At 42.0% G+C, this 27,925-nt stretch overlaps 1 protein-coding gene across 1 annotated transcript; it reads left to right on the forward strand.

Moving 5' to 3' along the window:
* The first annotated feature begins 1,496 nt into the window (after positions 1-1,496).
* On the forward strand, positions 1,497-27,093 carry Gnl2 (G protein nucleolar 2). Its single transcript, XM_015485250.2, has 16 exons — positions 1,497-1,682; positions 3,200-3,284; positions 4,203-4,297; positions 6,009-6,148; positions 8,744-8,928; positions 12,293-12,359; positions 13,519-13,677; positions 14,245-14,358; positions 18,025-18,153; positions 19,525-19,629; positions 20,366-20,524; positions 20,728-20,841; positions 24,689-25,143; positions 25,579-25,658; positions 26,219-26,310; positions 26,899-27,093. The coding sequence occupies exons 1-16, from the start codon at positions 1,619-1,621 to the stop codon at positions 27,049-27,051; spliced, it is 2,196 nt and encodes a 731-aa protein (XP_015340736.1). The 5' UTR covers positions 1,497-1,618; the 3' UTR covers positions 27,052-27,093.
* Positions 27,094-27,925: the final 832 nt, after the last annotated feature.

The following is a 27,925-nucleotide window of genomic DNA, read 5'->3' on the forward strand; positions in this document are numbered from 1 at the left end:
AAATAACATTTGGGGATATTTTTCAGAACTACACAATCATCCCGCCTCAATCAGAATGCCTCACTTTATAACAAATTGTTTTTATAGAATTAGCTGAGCTGCAGAAAGCCCTCCTAACTTCCATTAAACCATGTCCTCTTTGACCAATCCCCAGGGTGCAGTGATGAGGGAAACTTGGGGTACCAAAACAGAGGGTTGGTTTCTTGGTTGAAACTTTGACCTTGATTTTTTTTTTAGTATATTGTAGTGAACAAATTCCCTGCTCTCAAGAAGCTCACATTGTAATATTGGGGATGCATCCAACAATATTGTAAATAAGATAATTTCAGCCAGTGATAAGCATCATGAAGTAAATAAAACAGAATAATGTAACTGAATCGCTGTGGAATAATGAAGGTGATTTACCCAGCTTAGATGGAAGACTTCTCCCAAAGGGAAGGGTTGCCAGATAAAATACAGGACACATAGTTCTATTTGAATTACAGGTGAACAATAAATTTTTAGTGTTAAGTATGTCCCAGCTGTACCAGCATATATTTACACTAAGAAATTGATTCATTCTTTATCTAAAATTCACATTTAAATGGTGTCCCGTATTTCTATTTGCTACTTCTTACAACCCTAACAGTAGAATTGAATGACCAGAAGGAACCAGCTCTGCAAAAGTTTCAGGGAAACAGTGATCCAGGCAGAGGAAGCATCTGCCATAAACGTCAGAGGGCGCTACAAATAAAGTAAGATAAATAAGCAGGGGCCATGCCACAGAATTCTGTAGGGATGCCCTGATTGAATCCATCAATCAGTCCTCCCCCCCCTTCACCCCTATGATGGTAAAACATTAGACCATAAGAGGTGTTTTGTGGTGCTGGGATTGAACTCAGGGTCTTTGTGCCACACTCCTAGAGCTACTCCCTCAGCCTAGAGTTTTAAGGAAGAAGATCAGGACAATTCTGAGTACTGATTGACATTTGGCTATTGTGTGGTCGTCCAGGTTGGAAGGGTTTAGAGGACAAATTCCTAGGATAATTAAGGTTGTGTTGGCTTAAGAAGAGACTATTTTTTTTGGGGGGGGGGGGCGAGGAGGATAGTGGGGATTGAACCGGGGGATACTCTAGCACTGAACTACATCCCCAGCCCTTTATTATTTTGAGACAGTCTTGCTAAGATGCTCAGGTTGGCCTTGAACTTGCAATCCTCCTGCCTCAGCCTCCCTAGTTGTTGTGGATTACAGGAGTAAGCCACCCCGCTGGATGAGAAGAGCCTTCTTTATTTGGGGGTGGACCCAACTAGGAGCTCTGTGCCTTATTCCTAGGGTAACTAGGAGGTTGCTATGGCGGGGCAGCTTGGCGGTTGCTGGGGCAGGAGTGGTCGGGCGCTCCACGCAGCGCGAAGCCTAAGACAGGAGCGGAGGCGGGGCCAGGGCCGGGGCCAGGAGTGAGAAGGCGCGCGCCGCGCGTTCGCAGGAAGTCGCGCCGGGGAAGAGCGTGGCGCGAGCGGAAGTGACGTATCCTCGCGCTCGTGGTCCTGCGTGGTTCACGCGCGTTCTCTCGGCGGGACTGGGGAGTTCCGCGCTCCTTTACCCATCGACAGCCAGAACCGTCCCGGTCCCGTCGGCAAGATGGTGAAACCCAAGTTCAAAGGAAAGAGCACCATCAACCCCTCCAAGGCCAGCACAAACCCGGGTACGGGCTGCGGGGCTCGCGGAGGGGGAGCTTGGAGGAGACATGGGGGAGGTCGGAGGGGAAGGAGGGCACCTGAGTGGCGTCGCTTGGGGTGACCTCGAGCCCAGTGGCTTTGGGGGATGAGAAGGGAGAAGCCAACCAGCGTTTGAGGTGGTTTCTCAGTTGGGGACACCGGGGAGGTTTGACAGCTCGCTAGCCCGGCAGGCCGAACTGCAGTCACCTGGTTGAAAGTCGGTGGGGGTTGAGGACAGCGAAGCCCGGGCCTCTGGCAGCCTTGGGGCCTCGCCAGCTGTGAGATGCAGAGAAAGATAGTTTGAGGGTGGCCTAGGCCGACCCGGTGGGCTTTTCACACGTGACTCCACTCCCCTGCCACCTTAGCTTTGACCATTTAAACGAGAAAGGGCCCGTGCATTCTTCCTCGCCGGTAAAAATGACTAGGAAACCCTAGAGAGATAAGTATGGTCATTTCAGTCCAGGTGTTTTTTGGATATGAGTCTAAATTTTGGCAAGGTTTCACCTACAAGGTGAACAAGATAAGTTGGTGGGGGTACGGGTGTCCCTTTCATTCCGATTTAGTTAGTCAAACTTTGTTTTTAAATATGGTTAAGAATTTTTGTCCACCCAGCATGTGTTGAATGTTTTCCTGGATGGATGATAAATTAATCCTGTTTTTGTAGACTGGAATCTGAGAATATTAGCCCCCAAAAGGCTGTCAGAGGTCATGATTTTTTTTTTGGTGAAGAGACTGAACCAAAATAGAGGATGTGGCTTGTCATGGTGGCCACACTTCTTAGTAGAGTCCCCAGTCCTATGATGCCAGGCAGTTTTTTACTGCATTTTTACTTCAAGAGCAGGTGACTTGAAGGGCTCCTTAGGTGAGAAGCTAGGCTAGTATTACCTTGTTTATTTGACATTCTTTTTCTCTCTGGGGTAGAAGGAAGGATTCCTACTTATTTTAATTAGACTAAAATTGACAACTTTTTAATTAGGAAGTTAAGAAACTGGAGCATTAAGAACAATTCCATATTAAAACTGTAGTGTCCATGGTGCCTTGCATGTGTCAGGCACCAGTATTGGTTAAACTAAGACGTAGATAGGCGTCTTGAGTGTAAGAGCACAGATTTTGATTTGGTTCTGGCTCTGCTGCTTCATAGCTTTGTGACTTTAGGCAAAGTGTCTGTGCCTTGAATTCTTAGCTGCCAGCATGGACATAATGTATCTCTATATGATTATTGTATAGATTAAGTGAGATAATGACTGTAATATGGATTGTTCATTGTCATAACTAAGCTAAAATATTAGCTATTATCATATATAATCATATTGAAGATCAAAGATTGGATACATTTTTTCATACCATGTAGCTTTAAGTAATAGCTTATTGGAGCAACATATGGAAAAAATAGAGATTTTGTGGTGTAGTTTGTACAGTGTGGGTGAGCTACATGGTTCAGTTTGAGCAGTGACCATCCTTATTGGTTATCAAATAGTGTACTGTTTACTTCTGCCCTTCCTAGATCGAGTACAGGGAGCAGGAGGCCAAAACATGAGGGACCGTGCCACCATCCGCCGCCTGAATATGTATAGACAAAAGGAGCGCAGGTGAGGACTGGGTATTGCCATCCTTTCCCCTTTCCTTTGTACCCTTGACTTGTAGCTGAGACCTGTTAAGCCTTTGGTGTTCCCACCCTCACTTTCCCCAAACAGGAGTAATATGTTGTCAAAATAAGTCATTCATTTTTGGCTAAACGCATGGTTAGTGGATGGTGAAATAGTGATTGTTTCATAGTACTTTCAACAGGTGACAAGTGTCTTGCTCCTCACAGCCCAGGTCTCCACGAAGGGCATGTTAAATCTCAGAATTAAATATCCATCAGGTAGAAATCAAAGTATATAGTTATTAAAACTGCTAGAAAAACTGTTTTTCAGTGCCAGACTTTTTAGATCACAACATTGTGGCACTTGGAAACTCATCCCAGCTCAGTTCTGCTGAGGCAGCCTCCACCCTAGGGACTTGCTGAGTGTGGCATTTTGCTAGCTGGTCTTAATTTGTTTGGTAATTAGATTCTTCATCTGTTCTAAAAGATGTGTCTAAAACACAAACATCAGTGAACTTAATCTGCCTTAGTCACCTCTTTGCAGTTTGTTTTAGAATTTTGAGTTCCAGAATAAATCATCCTCTACTTAAAATTCATTTAAACCAGGCTTCAAATAATTACCAAAAAACTCAAATATGTGATTTTTTTTTTTTAAAAAGCAAACAAACAGTGAGCAGATTTTTAAACATAGCATTGTTACTCATCTAGCAGAAATCATTACGTGCTCTGTTGCAAGAGGTTAAATGACTTTTGGGCAATCTGTTTCAAATATAGAAGTACTTTTTGTTTACTGAAATCTGTACTGCATGATCATTTAAAAGAAAAAAAAAGTCCTTTTGATGGAAAGGGTATTCTGTAAACCAAGCTTTGCTGTTGCCTTTCTTCTGTCGTCAAACCAGAATCTGTTATTTCCTCAATTTAGGAACAGTCGTGGTAAAGTGATTAAGCCTCTGCAGTATCAGTCAACAGTAGCTTCTGGCACAGTGGCACGAGTAGAGCCAAATATTAAATGGTTTGGTGAGTACTGTCCCTTGTTATTTTGTGCAACAGAACGAATGTTGTATGGGAAAGACTAGAATGTTTAAACATCTAAAAGGCATTTTAAGTGTCTAAAAGGAGCTTTTGGTGAGTGAAACTCAAAAATTATAGGAAGAAGGGATAAAAAGTACCCGTAATAGAAGAAGTACTGGGGAAAGTGGTGGATTTCTTAAGTCTCTTTTTGAAGAGAGCTTATCATTCTTAATTGTAAGTGAACCGTCTTAAGCAGATAAAAACAATCCTTAATGACTAGCATTCACAGACCTTGGAACTCTTACCCTTTAATTTCTGGTTGCCTAGAGAGATTACTGTTTGAAAGGTGGCCTTGCAGATGTGTTTGTGCCATTAACTCCCAGAGTGGATCTGTTGGTGCTTCCAGGAGAGAATAGATTATCTCCTATTGAGGCTTCTTCTTTTTGACTTTTCAGCTTTTCCAATAGCCATTGGTAAGATATGTGATGGTCATCATTTACCTGGTGTTTGAACTCCTTGCTTGGGGGCAGATGGCAATGTCTTTTGAATATCTTTTACACTTTTTGTTGGGATACCCCTTTAGAAGTGCAAAACAAAAAAGTGTCAAAAAGGGGATGAGGGATGTAGCCCAGTGCTAGAGTGTTTGCCTAGCATGTGCAAGGCCCAGGGTTCAATCCCAGTACTGAAAAAAAAAAAAAAAGAAATGTCAAAGAAGACTGTAGAGGAGCATTTAGCATGGGTACTGGGACTGTAGATCCAGAGTGCCTGAGTTTGGAATCACCTTCTGCCATTTGTATGAATTTGGGTAAAATTGTTAAGTCTATTAATTTCTTATGTAAAATGAGAATAAACCTGTAATCTCAAGAACTCAGGAGGCTGAGGTAAGAGGATCACAAATTTGAGGCCAGCCTAGGCAACTTAGTGAGATCCTGTCTCAAAACTAAGAATAAAAGGGACTGGAGATACGTTAGTGGTAAAGTGCTTCTGGGTTCAATCCCCAGTAATGCAAAAAAAAAAATAAATAAATAAAAATAGTACCAACTCACAAAACTGTTGTGGCAATTAAATTAATAAATACATGTAAAGTGCTTGGAATAGTGCCTAACATGCAGGGAATGTCTTTTATGCATTTCTGTCAACAGTGCCTTGATATTTTGAATTTGTTATGCTGCTGCTATTTAATTGAGTACTTTCTTCAGGATCTGTCACTTAAGGTGTTCTCCAGGGTGTGTTTTAGGGCTTCATTTTATTCTCTTTGGTGGATTTAATGATTAATATTCGTAACCCTAAAAATTGTAACTACGACTGTTGCGTTTCTGAGCTTCAAGGTTCCTGGTCTACATCAATTGATGAGCTGTGATTGGCTCCAGATTTCTTTGCCAGAATGAGGAGGAAGTAGGACATTTTTCAAATCTTAGTCCCATAGGGTGATGTTTATTTTTCAGTTTCATTCAGCTAGGAAATTGGGCTTGGAAAACTGTTAAATTCCCTTGTATGTCTGGGTAGTAGATTAATTCATGGTGTATGAATGCAGGAAAGGCAGTTTCTTGGTTGTTTCCTCTCCTTTCTCAAGTTTGAAAATAACTGTGGGGATTGGATGTCTAGGTGCTTGGAGAGTAACTTAGTGTCATGCCTTTCATTGTATTGGTGGGAAGGTGGGTATAGAAGTAAAACTAAGTTATTTATTAAATGGCAACATTCTTTATTTGTAAAACAGGAAACACACGTGTGATTAAGCAAGCATCATTACAAAAATTTCAAGAGGAAATGGATACAGTTATGAAGGATCCATACAAAGTTGTCATGAAGCAAAGCAAGTTACCAATGTCTCTTCTCCATGACCGAATCCAGCCTCATGTAAGATGTAGGGTATCTTTGGTGATAGAATTTCTCAGGCAGACTGCATGCAGTCAACCTGTCTAACCTGTTTGTCTTTGACTTTAATAAACTTTGAACTTTCTGAGACTTCTCTGTTTATCTTCATTAGGGTCCTCACTTTAAGTTTTGTGAGGAACATGCTGTAATGTAGTGAATCAAAACAGGTCTTTGAGCAAGACCTGAATTCTAGTCCTTACTCTGTCCTGCCCGTCATGTACCCTTTGTTAGGTTTCTCTGTGAGCCTTAACATTTTCTTCGGTATGCAAACTTGTCTTAGTGGTAATTCCATCAGACTGGGGGCAAATGTAGGATTAGAACCGAGTTGGAAGGAGGCCTTTGGTGTTGCTTGCTTGCTTTTCTGCTTTTGTGAGGCCCCTGGAAATGCTTTTCAGCCAGAGGGGGGTCGGGGGGGTGTGCCATTCAGATTGGCTGTTGATTGCTGGAGTTGGAAGGACAATCTGGCAAGAGTGGGATGAGTGTCACATGGAACACAGACATCGCCTAATGTTGGCTTGCATGTTTTTGCTTGCATTGAATAATAATTCCCAGAAACATAGCCAGTACATACACTTCAGTTCCAGTATAAGGAGGGGAGGAAACATTGACATGCATACATGGATTAAGCAGTTCAAAGAAAAGTGTTTACTTGCAGAACAAAATAAAAACCAAGGCCTAGTTATTGCCTCAGGTTTTGTCAATTAGGTTTTGTTTTATGATGGACTAAAAGAATGGCACCTATTAGTGGAATGGCTGTTTTCTTTCAGGGAAACACATGAGTGCAATTCATGAACCACAGGCAAGTTGCTCATTTCCCTTGTTCTCTTTGTCTGTTCTCCCTAAAGCCATCTTCTAACCAGCTATTGAATCCTGTTTATGGGAAGAATAGAGAGGTTCTATTACAGATTTATTGCTTTGTTGCTTGTTCCAGTTGCTCGGTGCTCCTAAAATCCAGTACTTAAATATCTGATACATAGGATGAAGGGTCTGCAATTGGACTACTCAGCTTGGATTATGGTACAGGAAAATTCTTAAATCAGTAGGTTTTCTGCTTTTGCCTTGAAAGCCCTTACCTATTTTATTTTAGTGTGATATCTGTTTGCTTTGAAATCTCATTCTGCACATTTTAGTCAAATCAGGTATACTTTGACTTTTGCACATTCAGCTTATATGTATTAGAATTACTGTATTTCTGGCTTGGTGAGGTGCTACTCACTAATAATCCCAGCTAATGTGGAGGCTGAGGCAGGAGGATCACAGAGGAAATGGATACAGTTATGAAGGATCCATACAAAGCTGGATCCTTAGCAGTGTAGCAAGACACAGTCTCAAAATAGAAAATTAAGAATAAAATAGGGCTGGGATGTAGCTAGTAATAAAGTGCCCTGTGTTCATTTACCTATACCCAAAAGAATTAACTGTATTTCTGTAGCAATACAATAAAAATGATGCAACTTACTTTACATGTGTATTTTAATATGTACAATGTAGTAGGCTTATGGACAGTGTATTTTCTAAGCTAAGATATATTCGGGAATAGTTTTGGTCATACTTGATTTTAGAACCTAATTCCTATACAAAATGTGATTCTTCTGTTTTGGGGATGTTCCCTGAGGATACCAAGTAAACTAAGAGGTGGATTAGAGAATCCAAGCAAGTGATAGTAGTTTAAAGATCTTTAAAGGTTGGAAGGGGAGATCAGTTAAAGTTGTTCTGTCATCCTGAGGTTTGGAGTTTGTATCAAGGGGAAGGGGGTGATTTTACTTTATTTTTTAAAGGTGGTTCTCTGTTGGCTCTCAACATTCTGTTACGTGATAGATCCTAACTCAATCTTTGACTTTTATCCTGCTTCAAGAATTCCTATGCCTGTAACTCCTTTACCGCACATCAAGTTCTAGTTAGTATCAAGTTCCTTTTATCACATCTAAAGTATTATTTTGGACTTTGCTAGATGTTTTTCATCTAAAGACTTTCCATGTGCATTTAATAAAAATGTTACCTAAATTAGGGAAAATGTTATCTGAAACTAAAATGCATCTTACAAAACAAGCGATTCCTTTTCGCCATGAAAGAAATTTTTTTTCTTTAACTTCCAAGAAAAGGTTGGCATTTACAGTTGGTTTAAAAAAAAAACACAAATTTGAGTATGATTGTCCTTGACAAAATCTGTGAATTTGGCAAACTTTATGCACTCATTTGAAAACTCAAAAAAAAAATAAGAAAAGATAAGTTAATTTTCATCATTGTAGCCTTAATTACATTTGACTAAACTTTATGATAAATGAAATAAAGCAGAGTTTTGGCAAATCTTAAACACAACTATTCATATTTTCTTTAATTCATTACTTTTGTGTTCCTCCAAAGAAGCTCACAGAACTTCAGAATAGAACAAGTGTTTGTGCTATTTAAATAAGCATTTCTGATTTGAAACTAGACCAAATTCATGTTCACTTAGATTTCAATATGGTTGAGCTCTGGAAAAATAAAGACAGAAAACCTTTACCGGGTCGGTTTTAAAATTTTTGCTTTTCCTCAGTGCTTTCCTTAGTTTTATCTCTAATTCTCCTTTCCCTTTAGAACTCAAAGGTGCACATTCTTGATACTGAAAGTTTTGAAACTACATTTGGCCCTAAGTCTCAGAGGAAGCGGCCAAACCTATTTGCAAGCGATATGCAGTCTCTCGTAGAAAATGCTGAAATGTCCACTGACAGCTATGACAAGGGCAAGGATCGTGATTTGGTAACTGAGGATACTGGTGTGAGGTACGCTGTCAAAGTTTGCATGAGTCTCATCATTTGCTCCTCTGCAACAAAATATTTTACCTATTTTGCCTGTATGAAGTGTTGATATAGAGAGTTCTCCTGTTTCCTTAGACCAGAAATATTGGTGGAATTCAGTCCAGACGGAAAACTATTTAGGATGGCTTGATTGTCACAGATCTCTTCATCCCCCAAATAAAAATAAATGATATTTTCTTCATCATTATAATAGTAGTATATCCCATCATAGACAAATTAGAAAATACAGTTAAGTTGAAAAATGCAGCAAAAAGAAAATAATTCATAATCACATTACTTCATTAAAAGCATTGTTAATACTTCGTTAACTATCAACAATTAACCACTGAGTGTTTATGGTGGCCTGTGATCCTCTGAAGAGAATATAGATAATTATGAACCCACATAAAGTAGTGGAATTTTTTTTAAAGTTGATGGATCTTTATTTTATTCATTTATTTATTTATATGCAGTGCTGAGAATGGAACCCAGTGCCTCACACATGCTAGGCAAGTGCTCTACCACTGAGCCATGACCCCAGCTCCAAGTAGTGGAATTTTGTTGTTTTGTTTTCATTTAGTTTTGTTTTGGAGCTGAAGAGAGGAATAGTTCATAACTCTCATCAAATTCATGTAGGGGATCCATAACCCAAAGAAGGTTCAGAATCAGTCACTGATACATATCCTTTTAGGTCTTCCTTATACTCATTTTTTATTTACAAATATAATACCTTTCATCTATTTTAACTTGCCTTTTATTTGTGTTTTCCTGTGTTACTGAGAATATATTTTGCTGGGCCTGGTGGTGCATGCCTGTAATCCTAGCAGCTCTGAAGGCTGGGGCAGGAGGATTACAGCTTTGAAGCCAGCCTCGGCAACTTAGCAAGGCTGTAAGCAACCCAGTGAGACCTTGTCTCAAAATAAAAAGTGCTGGGATGTGGCTCAGTGGTTAAGCACCCTTGGGTTCAATCCCTGGTAACAAAAATATAAGAACAAAACCAAGCCAGCCTCAGCAAGTTAGCGATAGATATCCTGTCTCAATATTAAAAAATAAAATTAGTGGCTGGGTGCAGTGGCACATATCTGTTTTTGCTTGGCCTCAAAAGGCCAGACATTATCCCTAGTGGGTCCAAAGCTTGTGGCTGACAGCAATGCGGTCACCTCGCTGCTGTCACTGGACAATGCCCCTTCACATTAATAGGGCAAAACCTCCCTCTAGTTAGAGAAACTTGTACAGGGAAATGGAGCCCTGCAGTGCTAATACCAGTGGCTCCAAAAGCTGAGGCAGGAGGATCGTGAATTCAAAGCCAGCCTTATCAACTTAGTGAAGCCCTGAGCAACTCAGTGAGATCCTGTCTCTAGAATACAAAAAAGGACTGGAGATGTGGCTCCGTGGTTAAGTGTTCCTGGGTTCAATTCCCAGTACAAAAAAAAAATTTTTTTTAAAGTGTTGGGGATGTAGCTCAGTTGTAAAGCTCTCCTAGGTTTAATCCCTGGTAACAATCCCCTCCCCCGCAAAAAATAATATATTTCCATGTCAATCACCTACACGTAATGTTTATTATCAGCGGTATTTTGTTGTGGCCAGTCCGACTTAGACATTTGTGCTGGTTTATGGTTCTACCATATGGTAAATAACATGAGGGAGAATGATCAATGTGGCTAAATCGTCTTCATCCCTAATTATTCCCCCAAGATAAATCCTACTGGGCACATTATAGTGTTAAATGTGTGCATGTTTTTCGATGGGCTGCTGCCACATTTTCTAGTTTAGCTTCTCTTGAGAGGTTTACACTGCAGGGCTCCACTTTCCCCCACAAGTCTCTCGAACAAGAGGGAGGTTTTGCTCTAAATGTGAAGAGGCATTGTCCAATGATAGCAGCAATGTGACTTCATTGCTGTCAGCCCACCAGCTTTGGACCTCCTAGAGATAATGTTAGGCCTTTTGAGGCCAAGTAAAAACAGGTAGCAAGTCCGTTTACAAGAATTATTTGAACTTTCTAGTTGGGTTCATGTCTTCTTCTGATTAGAATTTTTTTCCTCCTCCAAAATGTACAGTAGGTAATGGAGAAAGGCAAGTCTATTTTTGTTTTGTTTCCTTGGGTAAATGTTTTTGAAACTAGTAAATGAACAGATTCTAAAAAATGTCATTTATCGAAAAAATGTCCTTACTTTACATAGTATCTATGGAGTATAGATGGTGATTTAGATCCTGCCAAGGATATTTCATGATTCTTTGACATTGAGCCTCATTACAGCCATTTTTGCTGGTTAGTTTTTTATTGTAGTGAAATATACCTAAAATTTACCATTTTAAGCTAGGAGTGGTGTCACCTGCTTTTAATCCCAGTCACCTTGGGAGGCTAAGGCAAAAGGATCACAAGTTTGAGGCCAGCTTCAGCAACTTAGCAAGGCTCTGAGACCCTGTCTCAAGATATAAAAGGTCTGGGGATGTGGCTCAGTGGTAAAGTGCCCCTGGACTCAATTCTTGGTATAAAAAAAAAAATTACCATCCTAAGTACGCAGTTCAACAGCTTTAAGTACATTTACATTATACAATCATCACCATTGCCCACCTCCCAAACTTCATCCCACTGAAACCATGTGTCCTTTTAGTGCTAATTCCTGCTCCCTTCTGCCCAAGCCCCTGTTAACTACCATTTAAGTGTTTGACGCACCTACGTACCTGCCTCTTGTAAGTGGAATCATGCAGTATTTGTCCTTTTGTGCCTGCCTTATTTCACTTAATGTCTTCAAGGTTTATCCATGTTGTATCATGTGCCAGAATTTCTTTCCCTTTAAAGCTAGATAATATTCCATTCATGTGTTTATGATGTTTTTGTTTATCCACTCATCTATTGATGGACACTTGGGTATGGTTAGTTTTAAAATTCAATCTGGGAGTCGGCCATGGTGGCACATGCCTGTAATCTCAGCCGCTTGAAAGGCTGAGTTCAAAGCCAGCCTCAGCAACTTAGCAAGACCCTGTCTCTAAATAAAATATAAAAAGGGCTGGAGATGTGGATTAGTGGTTAAGTGTACCTGGGTTCAATCCCCAGTACAAACAGACAAACAGAAAACTTTAAAATTTAGTTTGCAGACTAGGGATGTGGCTCAGTGGTAGAGTGCTTGCTTGGCATGTATAAGGCCTTCAGTTCAATCCCCAGTACTGCAAAAAAGAAAACAAAAACATTTCTCTGTAAAATTATTTTCAGTCCATCTCTACTGGTTTTGATACCATTTTCTCTGATATGTTGAACCATTTTCTCTGATATGTTGACTTTTCCCTAAAATATCCTTTTAGTCTTGATAGTGCTTCTTTTGCTCATTTGGAGTGCTTTCTTGTTTAGAAATGAAGCCCAAGAAGAGATCTACAAAAAGGGACAGTCCAAAAGAATATGGGGTGAGCTCTACAAGGTAAGACTCTAATATTCTCACAAATGAGTGAGTGATTTGTGTCCTCATGAGCACAGATTTTGATATAGGAATGCTGTGTCACAGTACAGACTCTGTGACCCATTCTGTCCTCTATCCCCCAAAGAAACCAGGATGTTGCAGCCAGGCACATACTGCCTTTGTTGTAAGTGATCACATTTTTTTTAAATAATGTTTTTTTAGTTATCAATGGACCTTTTATTTAATTTATTAATTTGTCTATATGTGGTGCTGGGAATTGAACCCAGTGCCTCACACATGCCAGGCAAGTACTCTTCCGTGGAGCCATAACCCCAGCCTGTAGGTGATTGCATTTTAAAAGAGTAAAAGCTACCTGATATATTCATATATTTCCTGTTGATATTTAGATTTCCTACCAAAATGGTGTTCTTATTTAGATTCATCTTACATGGTTAGAGCCACATGAGAAGTTTTAAATTAGTCCAGCTGTTTTGTTTTATAGCTGAGAACTCTTATCTGGAAAGGGTTAATACCCTACGAGCTTGTTGGTGGAAAAAGCCTGATCCAAACAATGCTTTTTAACTGGTTGAGGTATTGGTTTTATTTTGTTTTAGTTGTATATAAACACAATACCTTTTATTTATTTTTATGTGGTGCTGAGGATTGAACCCAGTGCCTCACATGTGCTAGGCTCTACCACTAAGCCACAACCACAGCCCCTAACTCGTTGTGTTTTGAGTCTGTGTAATAATAATCTAGGAAGAAAGACCTTTAAGCATAGTCTCATAATTAAACAGCATCATAATAGGAAACTGAGACTATAAAGGCAGGTAAATTAAATAATTTTGTTTTCTAGAAAAATACACGAGACTTACAATACTAGAAACTTACGGAAGTGATAGATTAAGTTTAATAATCTCTAGTAGTTATGAGATGAAATAGGTCTTATCCAAGTTGGCTTTCCTATTTGAAATTTGTTAAGTTTCAAATAGTTACAGGTTGAAAAATCTTGAATTTTTTCATCACTTGCCCACATTCAAGTGTCAGATTGAGGTTGGCTAGCATCTGTTCTCACCAGACTTGAGTTGTGGTTGTCTCTAAATATTATTTCCTCAGTTTCCTTAAATGTCATCTCTCTTTAATTTTCTCTGCAAACCATTTCTGTCTCTTGAATTCACAGGTGATAGATTCATCAGATGTTGTTGTTCAAGTTCTTGATGCTAGAGATCCAATGGGTACCCGTTCCCCTCACATTGAGGCTTACTTAAAAAAGGAAAAACCCTGGAAACATCTCATTTTTGTGCTCAATAAATGTGACCTTGTTCCAACTTGGGCCACAGTAAGTACAGCTACTGATAAAACACAAGACTCTCAAGGCCACTCAGCTCTTGTACACTTTGAGTTATCTGTTAACACATCAGTTTCATGGCTTCTAGGCATTAAGACATTCAGGTATTGCACTCTTGAGCACGTTAGTAGTTTTTGGAGTGTTCTTACTGAAACAACCAAAGTGAGCTTCACCAATGGTGGGTAGCAGCAACTCCTTTTGTTCTCTGGTCATCTATAATGGTACAGCTTGCAGGGCCCCAAGGACAGGCGAGTGTGTGCCCTGTCAGAAGGCAGCAGCTGCCACAGCTACTAGCCTGCTCCACATTGTGTTCCATTAATTGCATTTAGTAGCAATGAAGGCATTTTTGGAATATTGTTTTTGTGGTTATGAGACAAAAGACAAAGCATTAAAACAATTAGACTTGAAAGAACATTTCAAAGAATTATAACTAGCATTTTCCCTTAGGCAACAGTGCATTTGAAACACAATTCAAACTGTAATTCAAGCTTCGATTCTTCCACATGTTATAAATAAACAAGCTCCAATTTACCAGTGTATTTTCTTCTTTCCTTTTAGAAACGATGGGTTGCTGTCCTCTCTCAGGACTATCCTACCCTTGCCTTCCATGCAAGTCTCACCAACCCCTTTGGCAAAGGAGCATTCATTCAGCTTCTTCGGCAGTTTGGAAAGGTATGAAGACCTGCTCTGTTGTTCTAGGAGTTTGGTAGCTAGGAGTTTGTGTGCAGATCACTTGCCACTGTGCATCAAAAGTTGCCAGCCTCACTTCCCTCCATGTATTCTAGAGATGTAAAAATGCATAGAGCCTGTGAAGTATGAGGGATCCTGAGGTGTTTTCTCACTCCACCTTTGCCCCACTCCTAGATTCCCTTTCTGCCACATTCTGGTCCGGTGGATGTCTTCCCTGCACTCTGTGTGTCCACATGTTATAAATAAACAAGCTCCAATTTACCAGTGTATTTTCTTCTTTCCCTTTAGAAATGATGGGTTGCTGTCCTCTCTTTCTTTGGTTTTGCAAGGCCTACCTTGCTTCTTCCTCCCTCCTGGCCTATGTATCATCCTTTGGCCTAGAGAGGGCGCTGCCCACATTCAAGCCTCAGATGCCAGTTGTCATGGATGCCCTGGGACCAGATCACTCTCTCAGATGTCTCAAAACTTATCTTCATGCTCTTATCTGTAATTGTGTGTGTGTTTTTGATTAATTCTACCTGTCTTCTAACGAAAAACACATGTCACCTGTGCCACCCTTTCCCTCTTCCCAGAAGGAAACACTTCCAAGTACTCTTGGCCATCATTTCTGGTATTTTTCTTCATGTTGTTAACACATGCCTATCATTTGATCTTTTGAACTTCCTTAATTCTCTTCCTTGTTTAAGATACTTTTAATTTCCTACTCTGCAAAGTGAGGATTAGATGTATGTGTGTGTTTGTGTACATTCTGAGGGTTGAACCCAAGGCCTTATGCATGCTAAGCATATGACTATAACACCGAGCCACACTTCCAGTAGTAATTAGATTTCTTACAGTCACCTTCCCTCCACACGTACTTTCCTTCTCCTGCTTTCCCTATAGAATTGGACAGTGTTGGACCACATCATTATTCAATCAGTGTTTATGTTGTTATGTTTGTGTGAAACACTAGTATAGCTGAGTCACTCTGTGATAGGATTAGAATTCCTTTCTGATGAAAACCTTTGTTTTTCTCTGGTGTTAATTTGTTCTTTTTATGTTTGTGTCTATTACTAATAGTCCAGAGATGCTCTGGTAGAGTGGGAATGTGTCCACGTGTAACAGGATCTGCCTTGGTGGCCAGCCCTTGGTCCTCCCTCCAGTTGACAGGAACTGACTCTTCCTAGGCCTGGTGCGGTCTTCCTGGGATTTCCTTTCACTATCTTCATTCCCAGGGCTCTTTCCTATGTTGGATCACTTTTATTCTTGTCCAATTTACTCCTTCTGTTTTTGTTTTATGGTGTTTTTTTTGTTGTTGTTTGTTTTTTTGATGTGGGTAGGGGGGATACTGGAGATTGAAGCCAGGAGGTGCTGAGCCACATCCCCAGCCTGATTTTTTATGTTTTATTTGGAGACAGGGTCTTGCTGATTTGCTAAGGCGAACTTGTGATCCTTCTGCCTCTGCCTCCTGAGTCACTAGGATTATAGGCATATGCAGCTGTACCCTCCTGAAGGAATTTATTACTTGTGGTTATGAGACAAAAGACAAAGCATTAAAACCATTAGACTTGAAAGAACATTTCAAAGAATAAAGTTACCTGAGAATTTATTTTCTAAAAGTTACCTGAGAAGGGGTGCTTCACAAGAACTGTTTTGTTTTGTTTTTTTACTTTGAGACAGTGTCTTGCTAAGTTGCTCAGGGTGCCCTTGAACTTGTGATCCTCTTGCTTCCACCTCCTGAACGGTTGTGATTATAGGAGTGTGCCATTGTGCCCATCTTTTTTTTTTTTTAAGAGAGAGAGAGAGAATTTTTTAATATTTATTTTTTAGTTTTCGGCAGACACAACATCTTTGTTTGTATGTGGTGCTGAGGATCGAACCCGGGCCACACGCATGCCAGGCGAGCGCGCTACCACTTGAGCCACATCCCCAGCCCATTGTGCCCGTCTTTAAAGGGAAACTTTGAGAGACCTGTCATTCTGTCCCTGTTCTTCTGTCACACTGTTGCGGCATCACTGCATTGCCTTCTGGCTTCCCGTGTTGACATTGAGAAGTCAGAGGCCATTCTGTCTCCTAATCCTTTGTGGCTGTGATCTTTTTAGAAAATTTCTCTTTTGGAATTTCACAGTATTGTGTCTGAAGCTGGGTCTTTTATTGTGGAGTGAGCAAGGCATTCCATGGGACATCCAGCCTGGTATTGTCTGTTTCTTTGAAATTTCCTTTTCACTATCCATCATCTTTTTCTCATTCAGGAATTTGATTTTTACCTCTTGGCTTAATTCTTGAATTTTCATAACTTTTCTTGATTTTAGTACTTAATTATTTTGCTCAGTTTTCTTGTCTTGTACATCTTATACATCACTTTACATCTATAATATCCTCTCTGTCTCTCTGAGAATGTTAATGATAGTGGTGTTTTCAAGTTTTCCTTATTCCCAACATTGACTTTGTTGGCTCCAAGTTTCTTTGTTTTACTGTCTTTTCTGCTAGTCATGTTTCAAATGGTTATTCTCCATATTTCAGAATACTTTTCTGGTGTGCTGGTATGAGCCTTTAATCCCAGCTGCTCAAGAGCCGAGGCAGGAGGATGGCCTAAGCCTTGGAATTTAAGATTGCCCTGATAAAATAGAAAGATCCCATCTGAATAAAGGAATAAGGCACCAAAAAATGATTTTTAAAAAAATTTTTGGCATAGTGGCTCATTGACTGATAGATTTCATTATGGGGTGATTAGATAGTGACCCAGATATTTTGTTGTAAAACAGATGTCACTGTTGATAGGTCTTTTTTTCTTATGGTGTGAGTATCTCTAAAACAATCTTCTAATTTCCAGCCCTGGCAGGTATATAAACCTGGCTGCCAGCTGAATGTGGTGGGGAACACCTGAGATCCCAGAAACTTGGCAGGTTCAGGCAAGAAAATCCCAAGTTCAAGGCCAAACTGAGCAACTTAATAAGACTCTGCCTCAAAATTAAAAAAAAAAAAAGTTTAAAAAGGGCTGGGGATATAACTCAGTGATAGAACACCTCTGTATCAATCCCTAGTACAGCTGCTGGGTCTTGAGCTCTCTCTGGGAATAGGAACAAGGTCTCACTGTTTGATACTTAGGCTTTGAGTGTATGATTTGGGAAACAGCCATTTGCTGCTGGTATATTTAAAAGGATCCATTTCAGGTTAGAAAATAAAACATTTTCAGACATGCAGGGTCTCAAAAATCAGGATTTCCTGAGGACCTGGACTTCTTGGGGAATAGAGAAGCCATGTGCTTGTGCTGAGTGAGGGTGGGGAACAAGGGGTTTGGCCACTTGCCAGAGCCAGGCCTTTGGCTTTTAGTCCTCTTCTCAAAGGTACCCAACATTTAATTTCAGGACTTTTTGTTATTCCTTGAAATTATCATTCAATTTTTATGAATTTTTTCTTGACCTACACATTGTTAACCTTAAAACATTCAAGGGTAATTTCATGTGGATACCGAGGAAATGACTTGCCTCTGATTTATTAATCAATGTTTGTGTGCAGCTCACTGAAGCTGTGTAGCTGGTATGTGTCTAGGCTTCCAATCACGTACCAACAGGTTTGTGCTATACCCTTCAGATCAGCAGATTAGCAGTTTATCTTAAGGGATATTCATGACTGAACAGATGTGGTGTGTATTCCCTTTTTGCACAGTTGCACACTGATAAGAAACAGATCAGCGTGGGGTTCATCGGCTACCCAAATGTTGGCAAGAGCTCTGTGATAAACACGCTGCGCTCCAAGAAAGTTTGTAACGTGGCCCCCATTGCAGGTGAAACCAAGGTACGTCTGACTTGGGACTTGACTTCCGCGTATTTTATTTCTGTCATGGGTGATTGTTTCAGACATAGGGATTTCTGTCTCTCCCCCTTTCACTTTTTCTTTTCTTCTGGGGATCAAACCCAGGGCCCTGCACATGCTAGGCAAGCATGCGGCCACTGAGCCACACCACCAGCCCCATCTGCTTTGCTTGGATAAAACCACTGTTGGCAGTTTAGATCTCCATATACTAATTTTGAATGTACCAGGGCTTTTTTTTGGTTGTTCTTTGTTTTGTTTTCCATTTCAGTAAGACTTGAGCATTCTTCTTATGCCACTGTGTGTAGCTTTGGTGTAATTTAGTTAAGGCCATTTATATTTAAGCCTATTTCAAATTGTCATACCAGCCTTTTACTTTTTTGGGGGGGGGATACTGGGGAGTGAACTCAGATATACCCAATCACTGAGCCACATCCCCAGCCCTATTTTTTATTTTATTTAGAAACACAGTCTTACTGAGTTTCTTAGCACCTTGCCATTACTGAGGCTGGCTTTGAATTAGTGATTTTTTCTGTCAGCCTCCCGAGCCGCTGGGGTTAAGAATTCCTGGCTGAGCATGGTGGCACATACTCATAACCATAGCAACTTGGGAGGCTGAGCCAGGAAGATCACAAACTTGAGGCCAGACTCCACAGTCTAGCAAGATAATTGTCTCAAAAATAAAGCCAGGCATGGTGGTGCAAACCTTTAATCTTAGCGACTCTGGAGGCTGAGGCAGGAGGATTGTACGTTTGTGGTTAGTCTCAGCTATATAATGAGGCCCTAAGCAACTTAGGGAGACCGTGTCTCAAAAATAAAAGAACTGGGGATGTGGCTCAGTGGTTGAGAACCCCTGGGTTCAGTCCCTGATACAAACAACAACATCAACAAAATGGTGGAATGTAGCTTGGTAGTAGAGCATCTCTGGGTTCAGTCCTCAGTAACACACACCACAAAAAAAAGAAAACTCCACCTTCTGGTAGAATCCGAGAGTTGGGGGGCCAGGGAACAGAGTGTTTGGGGAATAGCATGGTTTGATTTAGAGGTAAAGAGACAAACAGTACTCTGCTTCCAGACCACTTTAAGCCCAGAGAATGGTTCACTGGGTGTTTCTGTATGATGCTAAATGAAAATCCTGTCTCTGCATAATTTTTGCACTCTTAGCTGATGAAACCTGGGTCCTTGGTGGAAGTGTTGTGGGTGTGGCACAAACAGGAGAAAAGCACTGGATTATCCTGCAGGTTGCTTTGCTTTGACTCCTCCCTTCACTCTGCGCTTCTACTGCAGCAGCCATGCAATTGTGTGAAGTGTAGCTCTGAGCATTTGACTGAGGGGTGTCTCTGCTTTCGACTGCAGGTCTGGCAGTACATCACCTTGATGCGGCGCATATTCCTGATTGACTGTCCAGGTGTGGTTTACCCCTCTGAGGACTCGGAAACAGACATTGTGCTGAAAGGAGTTGTGAGTAATTTGGTCCCAAAGCCTCTGTTGTCTTTTGGGAAGTTTCTTAGGGAACACTGGAAACCTTTGCTTTCTTCCCATTCACAAGGCAGTTTGGGGTCAGCCTGTCCAACCAAACTTCAGGCACATGATGCTGCACAGGGCAGCCTCTCTCTCCACTTCAGCCTGCTTGAGGAGTTAGTGAAACCATGAGCATATCTGGTCAGTATCATCTGTAGCAGAGTTTGTAGTTTACACACAGGATCCAAAGGGAAGCAGGGCCTATTTATGTTCAGTGATAATTCATCTTAGAGGGTTTATGGGTTGAGTCATTTTGGAGCCCAGTCATTTCCTCACTTGTTTCTGAATACAATCAAAAACTCTGAAGGCTCCCCTTGACCTTAACCATGCATCCTGTGTACATTCTTCCCTTCCATTCTTAAAACAATTCCATTCTTTTCGAGTTCTGGGATTGGCAGGCTGTTAACTATTTCTGCAAATGGGTAGCAGGAAGCATTCCATGGTCAAACTGCTTGTGGAAGCCACACAGTTTTGGTGAACTGGTAGAAAAGTTGAATTCTGGGCTCCATGGCTCAGGTAGTTTCAGTGATGCTTCCTGCTGCCAGCCATATGCAGCCATCTCAGAGGCTCCTGCCAAGTCCTCTGGCCCTGTGATACTGAAACAGATTTCATGTTATGAAGAACACCAGAAACTTCCCTACCTCTTTACAAGCAAGAGATTTCTATGCACATGTAGGTTCAAGTTGAAAAAATTAAGACTCCTGAAGACCACATTGGTGCTGTCCTTGAGCGGGCAAAGCCAGAATATATCAGCAAGACATACAAGATTGATTCCTGGGAGAACGCTGAGGACTTTCTTGGGAAGCTCGCTTTTCGCACTGGGAAGTTACTAAAGGTGATCCAGGGTCTGAGAGAATTTGGGCTGGTATACACTACAGGCGTGCGTGTGTTTAGTGTGGAACTGTTCTGTGTGCATTGTGTGAACGGTGTGAAACTTACCAAAAAGTGATGGTGAACAGCTGCGACAGCTGAAGTGCCCCCAAATTGGAGGTGGCTTTGTTCTTTGAATTTAATTGGGAATCTTTCCTAACATTTCAGGGTGGAGAGCCTGACTTGCGGACTGTGGGTAAGATGGTTCTCAATGACTGGCAGAGGGGCCGGATTCCTTTCTTCGTCAAGCCACCCAATGCAGAGCCACCAGCTGATCCCCAGGTAAGAATATGGTGGACCCAACTCTTGGAAAGCGTGATTGTCTACTCCGATGTGGTGTAACTTCTGGTTGCCTCCCTCAGTAAAGCATCTTTCTTTGTGGTAGATATCTCAGCTGCAGTGTCTCATTCCAGAGTGCCACTACCATAACATTTATTTGTTTGTTTGTTTGTTTATGTATTTATTTGAGACAGGGTCTGACTAAGTTGCTGAGGCTGGCCTCTAACTTGTGGTCCTCCTGCTTCAGCCTTCCCAGTTGCTGTGATTATAGGCATGCATCACTGTGCTGGGCCCATGACTATATTTATTAAAAAAAAAAAAATTAGTTGTAGATGAACATAATACCTTTATTTTATTTAGGCATTTTTATGTGGTGCTGAGGATCAAACCCCATGCCTCATATGCTAGGCAAGTGCTCTACCATTGAGCTACAGCCCCAGCCACCACCACCCCCGCCCTTCCCCGCCATTACTTTTTGAGAGTGGTGTCAGAGACTAATAAGCAAAAATAAAATAGGAGACCAAGCTTAAATACCAGCTTACAGGGCCTTAGGAAAGAAGGCTCATTAAATGTAAGGGATCTTCTGGTACCTCTGTCTTTTCTTCTGTATGAGGAATGGAGGCACTGCTAAGATTCATTTGTTTAACAAACATTTGTTAGAACCAACCATGTGCCAAGTGCATCATGTACACCTGTAATCCTAGCAATTTGGGAGGTTTGAGGAAGAGAAATTACGAATTGGAGGCTAGCCTCAACAACTTAGTGAGGTCCTATGCAACTTAGCAAGAGCCTATCTCAAAATATAGAATGAACCAGGTGTGATGGCCCACTCCTGCAGTCTCAGCAGCTCAGGAGGCTAAGGCAGGAGGATCACAAGTTCAAAGCCAGTCTTAGCAATTCAGCGAGACCCTGTTTCTAAATAAAAATCAAAAAAGAGCTGGGGTAGTGGTGCCCCTGAGTTCAGTCCCCAGCACCTAAATAAGTAGATAGATAGATAGATAGATAGATAGATAGATAGAAAGAAAGAAAGAGCTGGGGATGTGGCTGGGTGTTATGTGCCCCTGTCTCTCCTGGTCCTGCTCACAGTTCATCATGTAGAGGTGATGCTTACGGAAAGAAGTCTTAGATTTGGAGCCTCTGACCTGGGTCAGGAAACTCCCTGGTTCCCTGACTTACCTGGACAGTGAGCTGCCTCAAGGTTCAAGGCTCTTTTTAGGGCCTGTTTCAAAACTCAACCAAGTCTCTTGAAGTGGTAACTTCAAATTTTGCTTCTGTTTGGGTGCTTATAGTTCTGGTTTCCTCTTAAAGATAGTATTTCCAGAGTTGTAGTTGTAGCTAGATAATACCAGTTGGAACATTTTCCCAAAATTTTTAAACTTAAAATATCTGAAGTGATATTGATGAATTTTCCTTCTTCTCTCCCCTACTACATACATACCCAAATTCTGTGCAGAATAGCTCCTCTCCCTTTTTGTTGTTCATTAGGTCATTCTTTTGTTGAGACATTCTCTCAGCACCATGTGTGGAGGATCTGCTGTGGCCCGAGCCCTCAGGGTACTGGAGATGCTGCAGTGATTAGTGGGCAGGGCCCTGATATTCCTCTGTGTGCTTATGCGTGACCCCAGATATGTGTCATTTCCCCACACCAATTCTGCAGTTCTCTAACACCAGCTGTGTGTCCAACAATTTCATAGGATTCTTTTTTTTTTTTTTTTTTAAAGAAAGAGGGGAGAGAGAGAGAGAGAATTTTTTTTTAATATGTATTTTTCAGTTCTCGGCAGACACAACATCTTTGTTTGTATGTGGTGCTGAGGATCGAACCCGGGCCGCACGCATGCCAGGCGAGCGCGCTACCGCTTGAGCCACATCCCCAGCCCCTTCATAGGATTCTTATACTAACTCTTGGAATTAGTGTGGACCCCACGGGTTGAGAGCTCTGTCCCACAAGGTTGCTCTCACTTCAGCTGCCAGTGGGATTCCCAGACAACTCCCACTTAGGCCCTACTGATCGCACATTTAGGGGTTCTAAGATTTGATAATTTTCTGGAACAAAACAGTTTAGGAAGGTGCTTGCTTTATGATTACCAGTTTATTACAGATGATAGAGGTAAGTAAGGGACAGCAAAGTGAAAGAGATGCCTGGAGCATGGGTGGAAGAGCAGGGAGCTTCCGGGTGCTTTCACGGCCTACAGGCATGTCACCCTGGAAGCCCTTGAGCCCCATCAGGGAAGAATGGTTATGGGGCTTCATTACACAGACACCTTGATCAAGTCAGTGGCCATTGGTGATTGGGCTCCAGCTCCCCCTCCTTCCCCAGAGGTTGGGGTGGGGCTGAAGGTCTTGCCTTTGTCTTTCTGGAGACCAGCCTCCATTCTGAAGCTACCTGGGAATCCCATCATAAGTCATCATATTAACTTAAATGCAGGTGTGATGGAGAGGGGCTTATGAATAGCAAAAGAGACCCTTGGCCCTCAGGAAATCCCAAGATTTTTAGGAGCCTCTGGGGCAAAAACTAAATGTTATCTGTCTCCCTAAATACATACATAAAAAATGTATCAAGAAGTGTCACGTGCTATGAAGAAAACTCAATCAGGGTAAGGTGTTGAGGCAGGCAGAGAAGTTCTCTTGTGAGTGGGGAGCTTGGGAAGGGCTTCTGAGAAGCGGCTTTCTAGCAATGAACTTCAGATTTGGAGCCTTTCGGGTGTCTTGGGAGGAGAACATTCCAGGCAAGGGGAGCGGCACAGCCAGAGCACCTCAGATGGGGTGTCCGTGGCCTGCGCAGAGTACTGGAGAGTTGGAGGGGCAGGAGGCTGGGTCTAAACCAGCTGGAAGTCTGTGTGCTTGTGAGCCTGTGTGGAAACACTGGACTTATCTCAGTCCTTCTTTCCTTTCTAGTCATCAAGTTTAGGTAATGAGTTCACATAATTCTTAAGAACTATCCTGCTGGGGCTGGGGGTGTAGCTCAGTGGTAGAGTACTTGTCTAGCATGCAGAAGGTCGTGGGTTCCATATCTAACCCAGCCCCCAAAACTATTACGTTCTCCTACGCTGTGATTCTTTCCTTTCTTTTTCTCCATTGGTGACGCAGAAACCTCTTGAACTTGAAAGCTAAAAATTGCCTCAATAGAAAAATGGACAATTCTCCTGGATTTTATGGATTCCTGACATATTTATTGCTTTGCCACTGGTTCTTTTTTTTTTTGGCGGGGGGGGGGGGGAGGTTTTTTGGTTTTGTTTGTTTTTNTTTTTTTTTTTTTGGGGGGGGGGGGGGAGCTAGAGATTGAGCCTAGTACTTGGTGCATGCTAGGCAAACACTCCACCACCAGGCTACTTCCTCAGCCCTACATACCTGCTCTTCTTTGGGAAATCATTTGAGCTCTGTAAAAAAAATCCAGTTATTCCAGCATTCTTGGACTTTCTTCTTTTAAGACGCCTCCTCCTCCTTTTAAGACCTCTCCTGATCCTGCTCACTGTTCAGCTCTTGTTTCATCTTCATATGGTGGCATGTGCTTATCTCAGTAGCTCCATGTTCATCCCGGTACTCTCCAGGAACATCTAGGGAAATTACCTGTCTGTACTAAATGATCGATTGGTTTTCCCTGGTTCAGTACTGTTAAAATGGGTGCATCTTTTAGAAGTGCATATCAGTTCCTTTGATCCTTTGTTTCTGGGTCTGACATATATTGGCTTAGAATAGATGAAGGATGTGACTCAAATGTAGATACTTTCCGTACTTCTCTTGGTTCTAAGATGTTGGCTGCTCATTCAAGAGCAAGGTGTGAGCTCAGGCATTTGCTTCCTTTTCTGATTCTGTTTCTCTCCCTGCTTCTGCTCCTTCTTGGCCTCAATAGCTTCCACCACCCTCATCTTTGGAAATTGCCACAGAAACAACCCAGAACAACCCAGAAGAGGAAACCACAGAAACTGTAGGTAAAGGGTCAGAATCCGTCATTGAGGGAAAAAAAGAAGAGGACAATTCCTGCAATGCCAGCTCAGAGATGCAGCAGATCCTCACACGGGTTCGCCAGAACTTTGGCAAAATCAATGTAGTGCCCCAGTTTTCTGGGGATGACCTGGTTCCTGTGGAGGTGTCAGATATTGAAGAAGAGCTGGAGAGCTTGTCTGCTGAGGAGGAGGAAGAAGAGGAGCAGCCAGGGGAGGAAGACGAGGCCGAGTCTTACCAGGAGTCCCTGGAAGAGCCAGGGCAAAGTGACACCCAAGCAGTCATTAAAGCCCTGGATGAGAAGATCGCAAAATACCAGAAGTTTTTAAACAAAGCCAAGGCTAAAAAGTTTTCAGCCGTCAGGTAATATTTTCACCGTTAAATGAATTGCATTTGTTCTTTTCCCCAAAACTTGCCACAAGTATGGGAAAGGGTGTTTTTGTTTTTAGTGCTAGGGGTGGAACTCGAGGCCTTGAGTGCACTAGGCAAATGATCTACCACTGAGCCTACCCACCCCTGTCCTGGCAGTACTTGGGTGTGGGTGGCAGTCATCGCAGATTTTAAGAAGAAATTGTATGAATCTTGTCACATTTAGCTCCCTGAAGCATGAGAAAATTAGTTATCCAGTATCTTAGAAATGCCCAAGGGACTCTACCAACTTTTTCCCCCTGGTGTTAACTGTGCAAACAGGAGGGGAGTTTCTTTATTTTAGAGGTTGTTGCAGGTCTCCAAGGCACCCTGCTGCGGGTGACTGAAGAGAATGTTGGGCCGCTTCATTACTTTGCTTTTCTGTTTCAGAATATCCAAGGGGTTAAGTGAAATGGTTTTCGCCAAACCTGAAGAACAGAGAAAATCATCTAAAGAAGAAAATGATATAGGTGAAGATACATTATTTAAATCATTTAAATGTGATTTGCATCTTTAGAATTTTGGGAACCTAAGTTGAACTTCCAGGTGACCTCTACTGGCATCCACACAGATACTTACCCTATCTGGCACATGCCCTGGTTCTCCATAGTATTAATCATACAAATTGGGTTATCTGCTTCTCATTGTTCACTTTGTCAGGATTAACTTGGCAATTCAGGAATCATCTTCCTAAGAAGGGTACAGTGTTAGTCTAAGAATCTAAGGGTGGGTCCACAGACAAATTGGAGCAGGGACATTATATGAATTTGTTCTTGACCCCTTTTGACTGACAGTTTCCATATCAGGAGTGTTTATGTGACACGAAAGCAAACCCTGCTATAGTCTGTGGGGTCTGACCTGACCTGGCACCCTCCCCACCCTGCCTCGTCCTGCTTTACTGTATGCTGTGCTCACCTGCCCCATCCACTGGCCACCTTCCTCCTCTCCACCGTGGAATTCAAGGGCAAACTTTGAATAGAAAATTCCTTTTTTTTTTTTTTTCTCCATGTGTGTTTTATGTATCATTTAGATCCAGCACCTACTAAAAAGGGAAGGAAGCGGAAGGCTCAGAGGGAAGAAGAACGTTCAAGTAAAACTCCAAGGACACTTACATCTAAGGAAGTAAGTACTTTAGTTCCCAAGACCCAGGTGTAGAAAGTAGGGAGAAGTGCAGTTCTCAGGATGCACTTTCTGAAACAAATGTGGGTCTAGAGCTGAATCCTAGGAACCCCAGTCCTCAGCTATCTGGTTGAAGTCACTTAAATAGGGTCAAGAGGTGGCCAACTGGACAGATGTCATAAGTCCATGGAATTTGTTCCTGGGTACTGTCTTCTACTTTGTGACCTACCTTTTGGAAGAATTGGTGGTTTTGTGTGGTCCCTGGGAGATGACCCGAGGAACAGAACTGGCTAGGCAGGCAGATCACTGACCTCCATGAGAACAGCTTTGTGACCGTGCTCTGTGGAGCTGGAGCAAGCCCTCCAGGGAGAACAGATTTTCAGGAATGCCACAAAGGATTCAAGCAACAGAGGTGGGGTTGGGGGCTGGACCAAATGTGAATCAGGAAGGGGTCAACAGGTCTGTGGGGGGGACCTCTCTTTAGCCCTGTTTCACTAGTTGCAAGGGAGGTGGAGTGGTGAGAGACAGGCTCCTGTTTTATGACTTTCAGCGCTTGATTGGGTTTTTCTTTTTTCTTTTTTTTTTTTGCAGCGAAGGCGAGCAGCACGGCAGCAGCAATCCAGAAAAGTTGGTGTGCGCTACTATGAAACACACAACGTGAAAAATAGGAACAGGAACAAAAAGAAGACCAATGACTCCGAGGGACAAAAACACAGACACAAAAGATTCAGACATAAGCAGTAACATGTAAAAAAAATGTTTATTAAATTATATTATACAAAAATATACAATTAGAAATTGTAGTCATTTTCTTCATGCCCACTTGGCATTTCTAAGGACACAGTGCACGTATTCTGAGGCTTGACAGATGCAGCCATTCACTGGTGCCGGTGAAAATAAAGCCCTCAGCCCTACTGAGTTCCATCGTCAAGTCCATTGACCTCTCCAAACACTTGAGTCAGCTCTGAGTTCCTCCAGAGTGTGCCTCTGGCTGTGCTGAAATGGGATCTGGGATCTGCAGAGTGGTATTTCCTTTGAACTGCCAGGCAACAGCGTGTGTGGAAGCTCATAGAGCTGTAGCGTGTTTCAAGGATGTTTGGTATACCTGGCCGTACTTTAAGATATGAGGAAAAAGCTCTGGCAACTTTTGTCCCTCATTAAGTGGACCCATTTAGGACATGCATGCTTTGCTGTCATGAGTCATGGGACCACAGATCTCAGGGAATGGAGTTCTTTCCCATGAAGATGGCAGCACAGGCAGGTCACTTGAGTGGACTTATAATTCCTCAAGACACTGGGTACGGGTCAAAGCTGTGACTTGCAACCTGAGATTAGAGTGGTGGGGTGTGCTCTAGGAACACAGCTCTTGTGGGACTAGTTTTCCCAGTGAGCCTCGAAGCCCTAATCGGGAAGGGTGTTATGTTAGAGCTCTGCCAAGGAGTCAGTCTGTCCTTGCACTTCAAGGGATACTGAGTGGCATTTCAACCCCGTGAAATGGTAGTGCCTTCCTAAGGAACCAGACTTGGGAAACTTAAACTGCATGATGGATGTCACCTGGCTTGCTGCCCTGGTCTGCCCAGAATTAAGGATTTGTGTCACTAATTCAATCCTCTGGGTT

Source organism: Marmota marmota, unplaced genomic scaffold (genome assembly GCF_001458135.2).
Source record: "Marmota marmota marmota unplaced genomic scaffold, marMar, whole genome shotgun sequence".
In the NCBI taxonomy this organism is placed as follows: domain Eukaryota; kingdom Metazoa; phylum Chordata; class Mammalia; order Rodentia; family Sciuridae; genus Marmota; species Marmota marmota.